The sequence below is a fragment of the Triturus cristatus genome, chromosome 12 (genome assembly GCF_964204655.1).
Source record: "Triturus cristatus chromosome 12, aTriCri1.1, whole genome shotgun sequence".
Classification (NCBI taxonomy): Eukaryota; Metazoa; Chordata; class Amphibia; order Caudata; family Salamandridae; genus Triturus; species Triturus cristatus.
The window spans coordinates 576,792,148-576,809,826 of record NC_140595.1 but is presented as its reverse complement, the minus strand read 5'-3'; the positions used below and the strand labels follow the sequence as shown (position 1 = coordinate 576,809,826).

At 48.7% G+C, this 17,679-nt stretch overlaps 1 protein-coding gene across 6 annotated transcripts in view; it reads right to left on the bottom strand.

Moving 5' to 3' along the window:
* Positions 1-17,679, bottom strand: part of ANKRD27 (ankyrin repeat domain 27) — a 595,879-nt gene that overhangs the window by 96,187 nt on the left and 482,013 nt on the right. For all 6 annotated transcript variants that reach the window (XM_085639132.1, XM_085639135.1, XM_085639137.1 and 3 more), the window contains one exon: positions 2,508-2,669. In XM_085639132.1, the coding sequence (XP_085495258.1) occupies positions 2,508-2,669 (162 nt within the window). The remainder of the gene's footprint in view (positions 1-2,507; positions 2,670-17,679) is intronic.

Sequence of the window (17,679 nt, the reverse complement as noted above, 5' to 3'; positions counted from 1 at the left end):
TGGGTCAGGATGGCTTGGGCCTCCTCCGATACTATGGGCAGCACTTGCCCAACAGAATCCCAAACTGAGTAGAAATATCCGCCCAACAGGCACGTGGTACTCACCAACAGCAGTGCAAGGCTGGCAGAAGAGAACATCCTCATGCCGAAGGTGTCTCTGGGATTACCTATCCAGTAATGCGGTAAGGAAGATGCTAGGGTTGACTTTGGAAGTGGAGGCCTGCATGACCAGACTCTACAGCTGGAATGCTGGGGGAAGAAAGCCTGATCGCTAGGAGCAAGGGGGCTGTGGCGTGTAATTGCTTTGTGCACAGGAGTGCCTGTGAAGGGCTCGACCTATGTCCCGAGCACGACATCTGTAAGGGCTTCATTAAATGGGAGGAGAGGTTCTGTGGGACGACTCCCAGCTGAAGCACCTCAGTCAAACCGTTTGTCTTGACAGCCACTGAGGGCAGCATTAGATCCAGGACCTCATCTGCCCTCCTCACCACCATGACAAAGGAAGGCCCTTCCTCTGAAGCCAAACTAGGAGAAAAAAATAAGTGGGTCTGGGGAGGTGTCCAAACCACTGGCCTCCACCAGTTCCTCGTACTAGTTCTCTTTGCTCAGATCCCTTCCAATCGTACTCCCTACAAGGCCTTTCGAAGAAAGTAGGTCCTGGCTCTGACTGAAGTTTGAGTTCTGGCCACCGCCGGAATCAACATCGAGCAACGCCTGTCCAGCTCTGTATTGGAGTCGGGTATGACAATGAGGTAGGTAGCACCGGGAACAATGTCACTGGGACCAGCTATGGGAAGGTTGCAGTCTCGCGACCGGAGCCCTTTGGAATTCAGGAACAAATCTAATGGCTTGGCTGGCACAGAGGACAGACCTTCCAGGGGGAATCCAGTTGTGGCACCTGCCGAACCTGTGGAGCCGAAAAGAACTCCAGAGGGGTTGGCCAGCCTAAATTTGATGTTCATTTTGTCACTTTTCAACTTCTTGCAGTTAGGTGATGTTTAACACCATCATGCAACTCTACCTTGCCTTTACATAGTGTTCAGAGGCAGTCTACCTTAGCCATTAGCCTTATTTAAAGGCTGTCCAGAGCAGCTAAGATGGAGCACACTTTGTTTGCAGCACAGCTGCATCACAGGTATGCGCAAAGCACAGTAGTCTTAACCCATCTCATGCCAGTCATTAATGTTCAACCTTTTCCCTTCTTTGGAGGTGAATGTTTACTGCTGCTGCAGTTTAACCTCTTCAGGAGGGAAATCTATGTATGAGATCTCCAGGATTGTGGAATATTTAACAGTGTTCTCTTATGACCCTGCTCCAGTCTTTTGCTGTCAAGTGTTTTACGCATGCTGACAAAATCCATCTTTCTCTCAGCCTCACATCTGGGAGTCCTTCGACCACAGTTGACATAAGAGTCACTCTGTCAACTATCTGAAGGTGGCTTTCCATCAATCAACTTGAACATGTTAGCGATGTTTTTGACAACTATGCATTCTACATTATGGAATATGAATCCCCGACCTGGATCCAAGGGACTCTCACTTGTGCTTTTATCTAGAGATCACAGAGGTCTCACAAGAGTTGCTTCTTTCAATTACACCGTATTAAACATATTCCCTTTCTCCCTTTTAAACAAGTGTAACCATGTCCCTTTACTTCAGGTTCAATTAAGATAATGTATACTTGGGACTATTAAAAAAAAAAGTCACTATCATGTCTGCATATGGTCCAGAATGTGGCTGCTCACCTACCTTTGAAACTAGGTGAAATTGAAGATTTGACACCTGTGATAGCTCAACCATATTGGTGTTTATTATTGAGAAAAATTATTTTATTGCATGTTTGCCTTTTTTCACTATGTCTTTTAGAATACAGACACATGGTTCATCTGTAACTTACTTTTTAAATTGGAGCCCTCTACCCTTAGATGTCCTTTACTTTTTCCATTGAGATTCTACCATGCTGTTATACGGGTAGGTGGATTCGCTTTTTGCGCCCTTATTCAGTATGCCCGTATTCATGCAGCTAACTTTTAATTGTACTTTCCAGACCTCTCAGAGGAGGTCTCAACAATCTGAAGTTTAAGAAAGCTTTAAAAACCTGGCATTCCTAATTTGAACTCATTGCCAGGTGAAGGTGAACATTGTGCTACATAAAATTCACTCAACCTTCACAAAAATAATTACACAGAGTAAACAAAGATACAAAGGTTCATCTCCCTATCGGATGCAAAGGAGAAAATGTGGGTACCTGAAAGAACTCCTAGATGCAAATAAAAATGACATTTTGTGAATCCTTAGCATGTCAAAATCATATGATCATTGTGATATTGATGTGCATGTGCCTCTTGTTGACAGTTCAATATTCACAATACAGAAGGCTAAAAAGTACTAACATTTCACCTTAAAATATAGATGTGCATAAATACCATTTGGCCTACAGCTGAGGAGTACATCGGGAGGTGGAGGAATATGACTCAACACGTTATAAGATGGAAGATGGCTGCAGTACCTCATGTGCATAGTCCATGGGTGTGCGCTGCTGTTTGTTCCAGACGTGGACCAAGGCTCCATAGCGAAGAAGAACCTCCACCACAACCTCGTGGTTCCCTTTTACTGCCTCGTGCAATGCAGTATTTCCCTTGTTATTTGAAATGTTAGCTGAAGCACCATTCTAGAATGAAGCCAGTGAAATCAAGTTAAAATTATGTTGTGTGGAGGAGCTAAGCAAACAGACATCTTGTGTAATGAAACAAACATAAATAAATAAGCTGCTATTTTGTTTCTACAATCTCTTGTCATGATTGGGAATAAGACATGCTGTATCACCATGGGCAGAATATTCCTGCTATGTACAGACCAGAACGAAACATATACAGCCAGTGATGGACTAATGCCCTAAAGGTTCTTAATCTAAAATCCCAAAATGGTCAACTAGTCCTTTATCCACTCAAAAAAAAAAAAACACAAAAAAAAAAAAGAAGAGTGCCAGATCAGAAGACTGCAAATATTTTTTTACTCTGGTGCATAAAATATGAATAAACATCAACAAACAAAATGGCCCAAATTAGGAGCATTGTGAGATTCCCAGCTGCTGGAAATATTGTTACAGACCAAAATGTCCACAGGCAGTTCTTGCAGTTCGGAGGTAAACTGGCCAGAAGGGGTATATAAGTTGTGCGGACATGCAATTACCAGGAGGATGGCCACACATGGGTGATGGGTGGTGGTGGTGGTGGTGGTGGTAAGGGGGGGGGGGGGGGGGGGTGTAAAAGGAGGAGGGGGAGAGTTGGGGTTTCAGGGTGGGAGGTGGTACTTGAAAATGGTAACATGTTGCTTGTTGGACGCCCACATGAAGAACAAGTTTCTTACCTTCGGTAACAATATGTCTGTAAGAAACATTAGTAGCGATAGATTCCTTACCTTAGAATTACCCCCAGGCCTCAGACTGGATCCGGAAAGTTTTCGTCAGCAGTACCCCTGCGCGTCGGTCGGTGGCGTCGTGCGGCTCCGCGTCCTTCGTTGGCGTCGTGGTCACCGAGATGACGTTGCGGGCGCTACTTAGACGCGCCCACGCGCGCTGACGTCAGTTCTGTACAGGACTTTCCACACCAGGAACGCAAAGCCATGCAAGATACTGACCACTGGTGCATTGAAACTAGGGCCCTGAAAGGGATGACCTTAACCCTAGAAATCAGTTTGCAGAACGGGGAGGATGGGTGGGGCGGTAAGGAATCTATCACTACTAATGTTTCTTACAGATATATCGTTACCGAAGGTAAGTAACTTGTTCATCTGAAAGAAACACATAGTGATAGATTCCTTACCTTAGAATAGATACCCTAGCAATACCAACCCCGGTGATGGGTCTGCGAACCAAGATCACACCAAGAAGTCCCGGAGAACAGAACGGCCAAAGAAGCCGTCTCTCCAGACATTGCTGTCCAGGCAATAATGCTTAGTAAACGTGTACAGCGAGGCCCACGTCGCTTCCTGACAGATGCTTGCAGGGGGACACCTCGTCCCAATGCAGTAGTGGCTGCAGTTGCTCTAGTGGAATGAACACGCAGCCCCACCGGAGGCACTTTTTTAGCCAAAGAGTAACAGGCTTTGATACACAAGACAACCCAGCGGGAGATAGTCCTCCTGTGTACTGCCCGACCTTTCTTGGTGCCAACGTAGCCAACAAAGAGTTGGTCATTTTACCCGGAACGGTTGTGTGCAGTTGAGATAAAATGAGAGCGCACGTTTTGGGTCCAGACGGTGGAGCCTTTCTTCCTCCCTGGAAGGATGCAGAGGCGGAAAGAAGGTGGGCAAGGTAATGGTCTGCCCAATGTGAAAAGCTGTAACAACTTTTGGCAAAAAGGAAGGACGGGGCCTGAGCACAACCTTGTCCGGATGGACCGACAGAAACGGAGGTTTACAAGAAAGAGCCTAGAGCTCACTCACCCGCCTAGCGGAGGTGATGGCAAACAGGAAGCCAGTCTTCAAGGTCAAGAGACGAAGAGGACAGTTGTGAAGGGGCTCGAAAGGAGCACACATAAGATAAGTAAGAACCATATTCAAGTCCCACTGTGGCATCACAAACGGAATAGGAGGGAAAAGGTGTGTAATGCCTTTGAGAAATCTATTTACAACTGGAGACTTGAAAAGAGAGGGCTGATCAGGAAGCCTGAGAAAGGCTGAAATGGCAGAAAGGTAACCTTTGATATTGCCCAGCGCAGAGCCCTGCCAGGCCAAAGAAAGAAGGAACAAAAGGACCTTAGAAAGAGGGGCAGAAAGGGGATCCACAGCCTTTGCTGTGCACCATGCCACAAATTTTTTCCAGGAATCAACTGCCGCCGCTCAATCTCCACGCAAAGAGGTGGGGGCTGGACAGGTTCGGGTGGAGGACCGTCCCCTGCTGCTGCGACAGAAGATCCTCCCGAAGAGGCAGTCGGATCGGGATATCGATGCTCATACTGAGTAGCTCGGGATACCATACTCTTCGAGCCCAGTCCGGGGCGACAAGAATGACTTGTGCCCGGTCGCGCCTGATCTTCTTCAGCACTCTGGGCAGAAGTGGTATAGGTGGAAAGGCGTACAACAGACCGCAACTCCACTCATGATGAAAAGCGTCGGCGAGCGAGTGCCGCCTTGTAAATTCCAACGCGCAAAACGGATGACATTGCGCGTTCTCTTCGGTGGCAAATATATCTAACCAAGGCTCTCCCCACTGCTGAAAGAGACCTTGCGCCACCTCCGAGTGAAGACGCCATTCGTGATCCATCATGCACATGCGGCTGAGTTCGTCCGCCCTGGCTTTCAGAGAACCTGCCAGGTGTTGAACCACCAGGAAAACGCCCTGTTCCAGCCATGTCCAGAGGTGCAGAGCCTCCTGACATAGGGTCCACGACTCCACCCGCCTTGCTTGTTGCAGTACCACATGGTGGTGGTGTTGTCTGTGAACACCTGCATTACTCTCCCTTGGACAGAGGGAAGGAATGCCTTCAGTGCAAGTCGGATCGCCCGAAGCTCCAGAAGGTTGATATGGAGCTTGGACTCCGCCGGAGACCAGAGGCCCCTGATTCCCGCCTCTCCCATGTGGCCGCCCCTTCCCAGGAGGGACGCATCAGTCACTACTGTAAACTCCGGCTTGGGAAGGGCGAGGGATCTGCCGTTGTCCCAATGTCGGTTCGTGAGCCACCACTGCAACTGTCGTTCAGTGCCCTCCAAGATCTGGACGTAATCGGACAGGTTCCCCTGATGCTGCGCCCACTGAAACTTCAGGTCCCACTGTAGAGCACGCATATGCCATCTGACATGATCGATCAGCAGGATGCAGGAGGCCATGAGGCCCAGCGGCCTCAGGGTCACAAAACCCCAGGAGAAGGGCTGGAAGATCGGAATCAGAGCCCGAATATCCCAGACTTGCTGTTCAGGAGGATAGACCCGAAACTGCGCCGTGTCCAGAACTGCTCCGATGAAGAGGAGCTTCTGATAGGGAATCAAGTGCGACTTAGGCACGTTGATGGAGAACCACAGCAAATGCAGGAGGTCAGCCGTAGTCTGGAGGTGGGAGAGGACTGTCTGGGGCGAGCCCGCCTTCAACAACCAGTCGTCAAGATACGGGAAGACTTTCGTGAACACCCGAGAGGCGCTGTTAAGGCCAAAAGGGAGCATGGTGAACTGAAAGTGCTCGTGGCCTACCGTGAACCGCAGGTAGCGTCGGTGGGCCCGCAGGACTGGGATGTGGAAGTAAGGATCCTGCAAGTCCAGCGCTACCATCCATCATGTGGATCGAGAGCAGACAAGACCCGAGCCAAAGCGAGCATCCAGTCTTGTGGATCGAGAGCAGACAAGACCCACCATCTTGGACTTCTCCTTGCGGAAGAAGCGATTGACGTTCCGGAGGTCTAAAATAAGACGCAGGCCCTTGTCCTTCTTTGCACCAGAAAGTAGTGGGAATAACAACCACGACCTACTTCTGGCGTCGGAACGCGCTCGATGGCCCCTTTGGACAAGAGGCTGAAGAAGCACCAAGTGATCCCCTGACATGCGGTGGTACCGAGGTGGCATGGCTGGAGGGGTGGTCTCGAAGGGGAGGGAGTAACCCCTTCGGACTATCTCTAAAACCCACCTGTCCGATGTGATGGTGCGCCAGTGGGGGAGGTGATGGCGAAGCCTGCCGCCTACAGGCGTTTGATGGTCCTAAAAGTTCGGACTAGGAAGGTGTGGAGGCAGTGGTGGCCGGGATGGAGGAGAACTGACCCACCCGCTGGACCCTTGGTCCGCCACGGCGGAACCCGTGTCCACGCTGGGATCGTTGCTGCGCAGGCTTGTGGCTCTGTTGCGAATGCTGCGGGGTACCCATTCCGGTGCCATGAAAGGAGGCCACAACGAATCGTGAACTTAGCTGCGTCTCTCCCCTCTGCATCAGCTTGGGAGAGTGCTGTCCGGGTCTTCTCCGGACACTGAGGCAGCACTTGTGCCACTGTTTCCCACAGAGAGTGGGAGTAATGGCCCAAGAGGCATGCGGTGTTCACGGACCGCAGCGCAGAACTGGCGGAACTTAAAATCTTCTTTCCGAACTGATCCAGTTTCTTGGATTTCCTATCAGGTGGTGCGGAAGGGAAGGGGGTTGGGAAAGCAGAGGCTTGGACAACCAAGCTCTCGGGGGTGGGGTGTTGGGAGAGGAAAATGGGGTCACCCGGAGCCGGGCGATGGCATCAGGCCACGTTCCTATCCACAGGAGCCCCTGTGGTGGGCCTGGACCAGGTGCCCAAAAGAACGTCGGAAAGTACTTTGTTGAAGGGGAGCAGCGGCTCCGCAGAAGTAGCTGCTGGCTGAAGCACTTCTGTCAGGAGGTTAGTCCTGACGGCCACCATAGGGAGCACGAGGTGTAGAGCCTCGGCTGTCCTACGCAACACCACAGCATAACTAGCGCCCTCCTCCGTAGCCACGGTAGGAGGAGACAGCATGCCAAGGTCTGGTGAGGTATCCAGACCACTGGCTTCCCCCAACTCCTCTGCCCAGTCCTGTTCAGACTCGCAATCAGCTGCGAGAGGGTCCTCCCAGTCCTCCCCTTCTTCCTCAGGGCGTTCCGCAGGCCTTAAATAAGGAGCAGGGACTTGGGGATAGAAATCACCGAGCAACGCCGAGAATGGCATCGATTGACACCATCCCGACGCCGCGTCCCCTTTGGGGCTGAAACCTGGGCCGACGTTGTCCCGAGGAGCGGGCGCCGTCGTAAGTGGTGCCAGTGAGGTCGACGTCGTTGGAGGTGTTACAAGGTCAACCAGCGTCAACCCGGATCCAGTCCTGGATCCATGGGGGTCCTGCGGCGCTGGGGCCGGAGCTGACGGCGATCGAATGTGAGGTCCCCCAGTCAGGGCTGCGGAGGCCGAAGGCACACCAGCGGGACCTGACGGCCCAAAAAGAGGCGAGCCATGGCCGACAGGAACTCCTGTATCTGGGCCGGAGTCGCCGACGGACCCGGAAAGGGCGGGTAGGCCGGCGGCAACACCACAGGCTCCGCCAGAGGCACCACCCTCAGCCACGTCGCACGACAGGCGAGGGGAAGTCGGAGAACGATGACGTTTCTTCGACTTCTTGTGCTTCGCCTTTCATGACCTGCGAAGACTTGGATCCCGAAGATCGATGATGAGGACTACGCGCACGGTCCCTTGACCTCCCACGGGACCGGGACCTCGAACGGTGCAGTCGACTGCCGGGCCTCCAGCAGCTTTCGGGACTGCTCCCGCAAAGACTTCGGCACCATGGCCCGGCAGTCAGGGCATGACTTGGGGTCGTGGTCGCGCCCCAGGCAGAAAAGACACACTCGGTGCGGATCCGTCACCGACATCATGCTGTGACAGTCCTCGCAGGACTTAAAACCGGGCATCCTAACTGCACCAAGAGTCGAAGACTCAATGAAAAAATAGAGACAAAAAGCCTCAAAAAGTCAGTCAAAAAATGACTGGGGGTACCTGCTCTACCCGGATCTGCGCCTGCTGGCGCGGAAAAAGAAAGAACTGACATCAGCGCACATGGGCGGCGTCTAAGTAGCGCCCACGACGTCATCTCGGCGACCACGACACCAACGACTGACGCGGAGCCGCACAACGCCACCTACTGACGTGCAGGGGTACTGCTGATGAAAACTTTCTAGATCCAGTCGGGACGCCTGGGGGTAATTCTAAGGTAAGGAATCTATCACTATGTGTTTCTTTCAGATATACATAAACTGAACCTTGTGAATGAGACCATCAAAACATTTTGTAGCAGGAACTGATCCATCAGGCAATGAGCCTTATGTTCTAATTATAATCCTGTAAAAATTATAGTCCTAAAGATGAAGACTGACTGCATGTGGTTGACTCTGAGCAGCGCATGGTCTTATTAATCCTTCCCACAAATTGATTTTGCATTAATAAAGAGTATTTCGTACCTGGAAGCAGGAATTCATTATCCTGGGAGAAAGAGCTAGGGAAAGTAAAAAAGCTGCAGTTATCCAGGAGAGGGAGGGGAGGAAGGAGGGCAAAGGTGAAAGTGCCTAACTGACTTGGCTAGCTCATAGGTCAGGATAATTTACCCTTGTCACTGAGGTTCAGTATAGTTTTATAGGAGCTAGGTATATTGTCCTAAGAGATATGCTTTTCTTATTGGACTGCACCCAAGGAGGTTTGCTTTTCTGTAAGTAGATGTCAAAGGTATCTCAGTTTCCTTGATGAGTGTAGAAAGTGTGATTTTCACTAGTTTGGGCTGTCTATGCTTCTAATGAAGTATAGGCTATCCCACCATGAAAGGAAAGATAAGTTTGCTGAGTATTTTTCTGTCTGTGAGGATCAGTTTAGTGCCCAGGACTCTGAGAAGCTCAATCAAGCGGAGATTTGGTTGGTTGAGGCGAGAAGTGGGTTTGCATGCAAAGATACCTAGGGATGCTATAGAGACGTCAAGGAGTACCTGGATATTGGATATTTTTTTAATGGAATCTTTTATTTTAAGGCAGACAGCATTGGCATTTGTAGAACAACTGCATTTTTGGTCTGTCACCAGCTTTCACCCTGCAGTTCCAGCAGAGCATGAAATCGAGGAGGCCTACTGTGAGTAGACTGTCTGGGGTCCACAATACGTTATGTGATAACCATAGTCTTACCTGAGCTAGGGGAGGTGTGGTTTTTCGTAAATAATCTTAATTCGGGATGAATATAATTAGGGTAAATCATTATTAGGAGCATATACGTTTATAATATAAAATTCAGTGTTATAGTTTTTGCTGTTAAAATTAACCACCATCATAAACAATCATGGGCTGGAAAAATAATTTTGAGGTTTGATTTTTTGGAGAGAAGAGTTATGACACGTACTTCTTTTTGCTTGCCGGGGAAATAAAACAATCTTCTATCCAACTATGTTTGAATTGTAAGAAGTCTCTGGGACCCGTCCTGTTTTCCTTATGAAGGATTTGAACCCCTATACGTTTGTAACAAAATAATACAATCTTCAAATGGTAATTAAGGCTCTTTGTGTTCAGGCAAAGAACTTTTTAGGCAAAGAACTTTTAAAATCTGGTTATTTATCTATAGTAGCAAATATTTACTCTAGAGTATTGCATAGGATGGTAGCAGCTTTTATAACCCTAATTAGAATACAGTGAGTTTTGGGAATTGTAACCTTATTAGTGTGAAATTTGTTGTGAGTAAGCTTGCCTGGCTTGCGATATGGTTTTGTAACTCAGTGACGGTGTCACAGCATAGTTCAAACATTAGAAGGGGTTAATATATCCTTTTGAGAATCAGCAGATTACTGGGTAAGCCGATGACGACATTTCACTGGAAGAAAATGAAAGAGGAGAGGGAAGGGCGTTGAGAAACAGAAGAAAGAATAACAAAAAAATGTAATAAAAAGCTCATCCTAATGATTCCTGAGAGACCACCAAGGCTCTTAATCCCCCTGTATGTCAGCTAGAGTGTAGAAAGCCATGAGCATTGACCCATCGGAGCTATCTGCAAAGTAGATTTGGTAAGTACAGCCTTACCGAAAATACAACTTCTGTCATGATCAGCAAACAGATTCTTATACAACTATGAACTAGGGCATACGTGATTCTAGTGCAATGCTTATTGTTATGATTGCATTCTTTAAGACAACTGGCATAGTTATAGTTGCATTCACACTACAGAACTTCCCAAAGAACTGGGCATCAGAGGTTGTTTGATAAGGGCCGATCAGTGTAGGCATCACATATGAGTGGAACCAGACTATCTAGATGCTATTGGTTAGACAAAGGTTACGCATTTCTTGCCAATCGTTCTCTTAAAGCACACCTTGGAAGCATGTTGCCAAGGTTAACAACTATATTGGCTAGCTTTCCAGTAGATTTGGGTTAACAGGGTTGTTAAACATACCAAAGTATTGAATTGTTATGCAAGACCACAGATAACATTTAGAAGATACATTGGACAATTTAGTGAGAGGGATATGTTGCGAGTAGTATGCGACATACAAGCATCCATTTAATCTTACTTCCACTGACTTTCCAGTGCTTATGTAATGATTAAGCCTGAAATATTCTGTTAACACCTCTGTCTCATTAACACAACCTGCTTAGAGGTAAGAGTGTAGACAGTTTAGATGTCCATATCACATCAAGAAGCATTCAAGATGAATGACTAAGCCAGACGGTTCACTGAAGATCATGGTTTTCCCCCTAAAGGACAATGCCAAATTTGACTCCATTCCATGGAATCTGCTGTGCTTTTTTATATGGTTCAAAATATCCTCTGCATGTCTGTGTACGATAGGTCCAAAGGTCAGAGGTCTTAGTTGTTCTTTTCAATAAATGATTTTGGTGAAAGCTTCCCTGATGGGATTCTGTGTGCTGTTTCAATTTCAAAATGTTTCCTGAATTATATTCCCAAAGTTTAAGGTACCAATGTTTCTAAGAACCCAGTGCTAGAGTGGGCCTCATTAGTTGAGCTTTCTCAAAGGCCAAATTTCCTATGGTCTTCCATGCAGTTGAGATCCTCTAGCTCAATAATGTCTTTTGTTAGTGTCGCAGCTTTAGCTGGCAGGGATACTGTGTTTGCTATTTTTCATCTTCTCTGGGACTTATTCTGGATTCCACTTCTGAGATTCTGTTTCCTAGATCTTTCACATATTTCCTTATACCTTAGATCTCAGTTTGCATAATATCAGTATTGGAGTTCTTTCCTTGTGCCAGTTCAAGTAGGGCCAATAATATTTGGAGAATTGGGTCTATGTAAGCTTTCAAATCCCATTTTGGTTTTATCGGGAAGTCTGGGAGAGGCGGGTCTGATTTAGTTGTTTCTGACCGGCTTTATTTTTTTGTCTGTGACTTTTTTTGTTTCTTTGATCAGACATATTTGGAAAAATGATCACGTACTTGATTTCGGAATAAAGAAGGTACAGTTCTTTCAAAAGTGGGGTTTCCTTGGTCATGTTTGAGTACTGTACTGATTTTACAAACCAAAGACTGTGGTGCCAGAAAGATGCTTGTTAGAAACAAGGTAGGTATTGTCAAAATTGTTTGTATTTTGTTTCCCCTTAATGCATGGAGGCTGGGTTCATATAATGACACAGAGGTAGTGTCTTACAGTATTACAGTAGACGATCAATTAACTGATACTTGAAAAATAAGGCCTAGATGCACCATGTTCATCCTGACCAGATCTTGGAACTAACACAGTGAGCTGTGTGACTGTGTTTGATTCAATGCATGAAACAATACACACAGACTTAGGGCCTGATTTATATGTTAGTGGAGAGGAAACTGTCACAACAGAGTTCCTTCCCTACCAACATAATCGTCCGCCTGCCTGAGTCGGTTCATGGTTTGACGGTGGAGACTAGTCCGTTTCACCCGTGGTAAAACTCCTCTGATGGCCCCACGGAGTAAGGGCCGTTGAAAGTCTGGATGTAGGTCCGCCTACCTAATTTAGATGGGCGGACACACAGCAACTTTTCAATGTCTGTCATCGCCAGGAAAATCCTGGTGGTAAGGGGCATTGAAAAGTGCTCTATGTACCCCTTGCCATGGGAGAAAAGTCCCATGAAGTTGGGGAGCACTGTTTTTATTATCCCACTGTGGGATTTTCTTTCTGAAAATAAAAAAACGTTATAAGCTTGCCGGTCATGTTGACGGAGCCATACAGCAAACCTACAATGCATTGACAGAAAACACAATTTCTGCCAATGCTATACAAGTCTGCTATGCCAACAGACATTTCTAAATTTGGTAAGCAAACTCCGTCAGGACGTGAGAGTAATTTACTCATCGCCCTGGAGGACAGCGGTCTGCCTGCTAACTTAGAAGTCAGGCGCTTAGCTGTTTAGGGCTTATGTCAGCCACTACTGTTTACCACAATTGGACGCTCTGAGAGTTCTTGTTAAGATAGAGGGGACCGTATGTTGTAGAATAGGTGGTATTCCAACCATGCAACAGATGTGGAACCTTAAGAAACCATCATTATAAACACTTGTGTGCAGACTTTTAGTATTGGAATCTTGTTACCTACAGATTTTTATGAGAACACTCCACAGAAAAGGGAGGGCATGTGAGGAATCTGGGGTTAGATAGTCTCTACCAGAAAAGGTGTTATCAAAGCTAAGTAGCTTGTTCTTTGAATAGAGACTTAACTGTAGATTCCTCACCTTTTGAATAGATGGCAAAGTAGTAACTCCTAGGCGCTGGGTCTGTGAAACGGCTCGAACTCTGATATCTTGCACAACAAATCGGGTGAAGTGTGTCTCCAGCCGACTTAATTGTCCAGGCAATAGTGGTTGGTGAGCGCGTGCAAGGATGCCCACTTTAAAGGGGGTGAGTGGCCCTGGAGAGCCCTGAAGAGCCCAGCCGCAAGATGGCTGTTGCCTAGCGAGGCTCTGCTGGCCGTAACGACAAATCTGTCAATTTTCCGTACAAAATAAGGGCATCGGGTCTAGCCCAGCGGAACCCGTACACTGCTAAACTGGCCGCACCAGTGGCGACTAAAATCAGGGAGGAAAACAGAGCCAGGGGCCGCCTAGTGGCGACGAGCATACTGTGGCCTGGGGACTGGTGGAGGCACTTCTCTGCACGCCTACGGGCAGAACATGAGGAGCAGAGCAGACAGGGTACTAGTGAGTGAGTGAGTGAGTGAGTGAGTGAGTGAGTGAGTGCTGGCGGGCCTCCCGAGATTAGGCGGCTCACGCGCGGCAGTTGGTGCCTGATCAGCCTGCCACTTTGGAGTGCACCGGGCCTGGCAAAGCCAGGCCAGGCCTTCGCGGGCCCCTGTGGGCCGCATACTGAACGTTTTGGGCCCCTGCGATTGCTGCCTAAGGGATAGCGAGGGGGGGACCTGACAGCCATAATCTGGAAGTGGGAGAAGGACAGTGAAGTAAGCGATGGGACGAGGTTGGCCCCAGAGGGGATTCTGGCAGTACTGGGTCACGTTCAGAGCCTGGGCAACAACACAAGAGGTTGTCTGGCAGGCAGCTGCTCCCCTCTCCTTGCAACTGCCCACAGGGGTGTTGGAGGACTATCTGTGAGGATTGGAGCACGGCCAGTGCTGCGGCCTGGTGCCTGCTTGTACCCCCCAGGTTTGGGCCCCTGGGCTGAGGCGGGCCCAGCAACAGTGCCCTGTGCCACATCCCACCAGAGGAGTCTAGCAGCAAGCAATGGATTAGCAGCCCACCCATTCTGTGCGTGGGCCCCTGCACTGAGCGGTTGGTGAGCATCCCAGCACTGTTTGAGGCAGCATCCCAACAGAGCTTCCTGGGGGTGAGGTGGACCCGCAAAAGTACCAGAGAATGGGCGGTGAAATCGCATCTCTTGAGACGCATCTTATGAGCCTTGCTGCTAGACTCCTCTGGTGGGATGTGGCACAGGGCACTGTTGCTGGGCCCGCCTCAGCCCAGGGGCCCAATCCTGGGGGGTACCAGCAGGCACCAGGCCGAGGCACTGGCCGTGCTCCAATCCTCACAGATAGTCCTCCAACACCCCTCTGGGCAGTTGCAAGGAGACGGGAGCAGCTGCCTGCCAGACAACCTCTTGTGTCGTGGCCCAGGCTCTGAACGTGACCCAGTACTGCCAGAATCCCCCCTGGGGCCAACCCCGTCCCATCACTTAATTCACTGTCCTTCTCCCACTTCCGGATCATGGATGTCAGGTCCCCGCCTGGCCCTCCCTTAGGCTGCAATCGCAGGGGCCCAAAACATTTAGTATGCTGCCCACAGGGGCCCGAGAAAGCCTGGCCTGGCTTTGCCAGGCCCGGTGCACTCCAAAGTGGCAAACTGATCAGGCACCAACTGCCGCGCGTGAGCCGCCCAATCCCGGGAGGCCCGCCAGCACGCACTCACTCACAAGTACCCTGTCTGCTCTGCTCCTCATGTTCTGCCCGTAGGCGCGCAGAGAAGTGCCTCCACCAGTCCCCAGGCCACAGTATGCTCGTCGCCACAAGGCGGCCCCTGGCTCTGTTTTCCTCCCTGATTTTGGGCGCCACTGGTGCGGCCAGTTTAGCAGTGCACGGGTGCCGCTGGGCTAGACCCGATGCCCTTATTTTGTACGGAAAATTGACAGATTTGTCGTTAATGCCAGCAGAGCCTCGCTAGGCGACAGCCATCTTGCGGCTGGGCTCTCCAGGGCCACTCACCCCCTTTAACGTGGGCATCCTTCCACACGCTCACCAACCACTATTGCCTGGACAATTAAGTCGGGCTGGAGACACTTCACCCGATATGTTGTGCAAAATATCAGAATTCGAACCGTTCCACAGACCCTGCGCCTGGGAGTTGCTACTTTGCCAAAAAAACAAACATCAAAATTATTTTGCCAGCCCATGATAGTTTATGATGGTGGTTAATTTTAACAGCAAAAACTATAACACCGAATTTTATATTATAAACTTATATGCTCCTAATAATGATTTTCCCTAATTATATTCATCCCGAATTAAGATTATGTCCGAAAATCCACACCTCCCCTAGCTCAGACAAGACTATGGCCATCACATAACGTATTGTGGACCCCAGTCTACACAAAGTAGGCCTCCTCGATTACAAGCTCTGCTGGAACTGCAGGGTGAAAGCTGGTAACAGACAAAAAATTTAGTTGTTCTGCAAATGCCAATGCTGTCTGCCTTAAAATAAAAGATTCCATTAAAAAATATTCAATATCCAGGTACTCCTTGACGTCTCTACAGCATCCCTAGGTATCTTTGCATGCAAACCCACTTCTCGCCTCAACCACCCAAATCTCTGCGTGATTGAGCTTCTCAGAGCCCTGGGCACTAAACTGATCCTCACAGAAAGAAAAAACTCAGCGAACTTATCTTTCCTTTCATGGTGGGATAGCCTATACTTCATTAGAAGCACAGACAGCACAAACTAGTGAAAGTCACACTCATCAAGGAAACTGAGATACCTTTGACATCTACTTACAGAAAAGCAAACCTCCTTGGGTGCAGTCCAATAAGAAAAGCATATCTCCTAGGACAATATACCTAGCTCCTATAGAAACTATACTGAACCACAGGGACAAGGGTAAATAATCCGGACATGAAATAGCCAAGTCAGTGAGGCACTTTCACCTTTGCCCTCCTTCCTCCCCTCCCTCTCCAGGATAACTGCTGCTTTTTTACTTTCCCTAGTTCTTTCTCCCAGGATAATGAATTCCTGCTTCCAGGTACAAAATACCCTTTATTAATGCAAAATCAATTTGTGGGAAGGATTAATAAAACAATGTGTTGCTCAGAGTCAACCACATATAGTCAGTCTTCATTTTTAGGATTATAATTTTTACAGGATTATAATTAGAACATAAGGCTCATTGCCTGATGGATCAGTTCCTGCTACAAAATGTTTTGATGGTCTCATTCACAAGGTTCAGTTTATGTATATCTGAAAGAAACACATAGTGATAGATTCCTTACCTTAAAATTACCCCCAGGCGTCCGACTGGATCTGGAAAGTTTTCATCAGCAGTACCCCTGTGCGTCGGTAGGTGGCGTCGTGCGGCTCCGCGTCCGTCGTTGGCGTCGTGGTCTCCGAGATGACACGCACTCCTCGGCCAGGGAGAAGCTGCTCTAGATCTAGAAGGTCCTAGAGGTTATTCGCAACAAACATGAAGACTTGGAAGCACGCTCAAGGAGGAATAATCTAAAAATAATAGGAGTTCCGGAATCAAAGACAATGTGTCAAATTAATTAATTTGAAGCGATACTTCGGACTCTATTTGGAGATGCCCTCTCAGCCATGCTCATCATTAAAAGAGGTCACACGTCACCGGGCCAGCTGCCTCCCCCGGTCGCGCCAGCTCGCCCAATAATCGCCTGATAGAAGGTGGTTCTGACACTATGGGCCGCCTGGATTTTTTGCTTTTTGAGCACCTAATTGTTTAGCTTTTACTGTGGGGGAGCCTCATAAGTTGGGACTCACCCACAGTGAACTCAGGATGTAAGAGACTGCATGGGGATTTTACTGGTGTTCCCCTGGCTTGACCAGGCCACTGCGCAGCAGCTGGAGTAAGGGACACCGGGCTGGTTACATGCAGACACATGTGAACATGCGTGTGCACACGTGTACGGGCTGCGCAGGGGAGATTCCTAGCGTGCGCAGTCCAGGAGCAGCTACAAAGTGAATGGTGTGGCAGGACTTATGCAGTATTAGGTGGTGATATGGAATAGGCTTTATACGCTGGAAAGAAACATGCCAGGGAAAGTCAGTGTGTTTTACTGTGTTTTCACTTCATTATTTCCCTAAGGGAATGTGGGGCCCATGGCTAAATTAACTTCCACAAGGCCTACAGTTTCCAGACATGCCCTAAAGTCCATTGTACTGGAGGTGAAAAGAAGTATTCTGCAGAGTCCAAAGTCATATTTGTACTGCTTTTGGGTCATCCAGAACTGCCTCGGCGGGTCTTGGGCTCAAAAATTCCACGGACCTGATAATTTTCGCCTCGGTGCCATTCCAATCATGGAGTCCCACTCTGCAACTCTGGGCAATAGCTGGCTTAATCTCCACAACGGCCCCCACAACGCTAAGGATGCCTGGCCTCCACCTTGGGGGTGCCCAGGAGTGGATGCCTCACAGGGAAAGCCAGGATGGGTTCCACAGCGGTATTCGACAAGCGCCTTGAGACCCTTGCGGGTGAGTAGTGCGCTATACAAGTATCAATTTACATCAATTAGCAGCTGTCACTGGGTGCC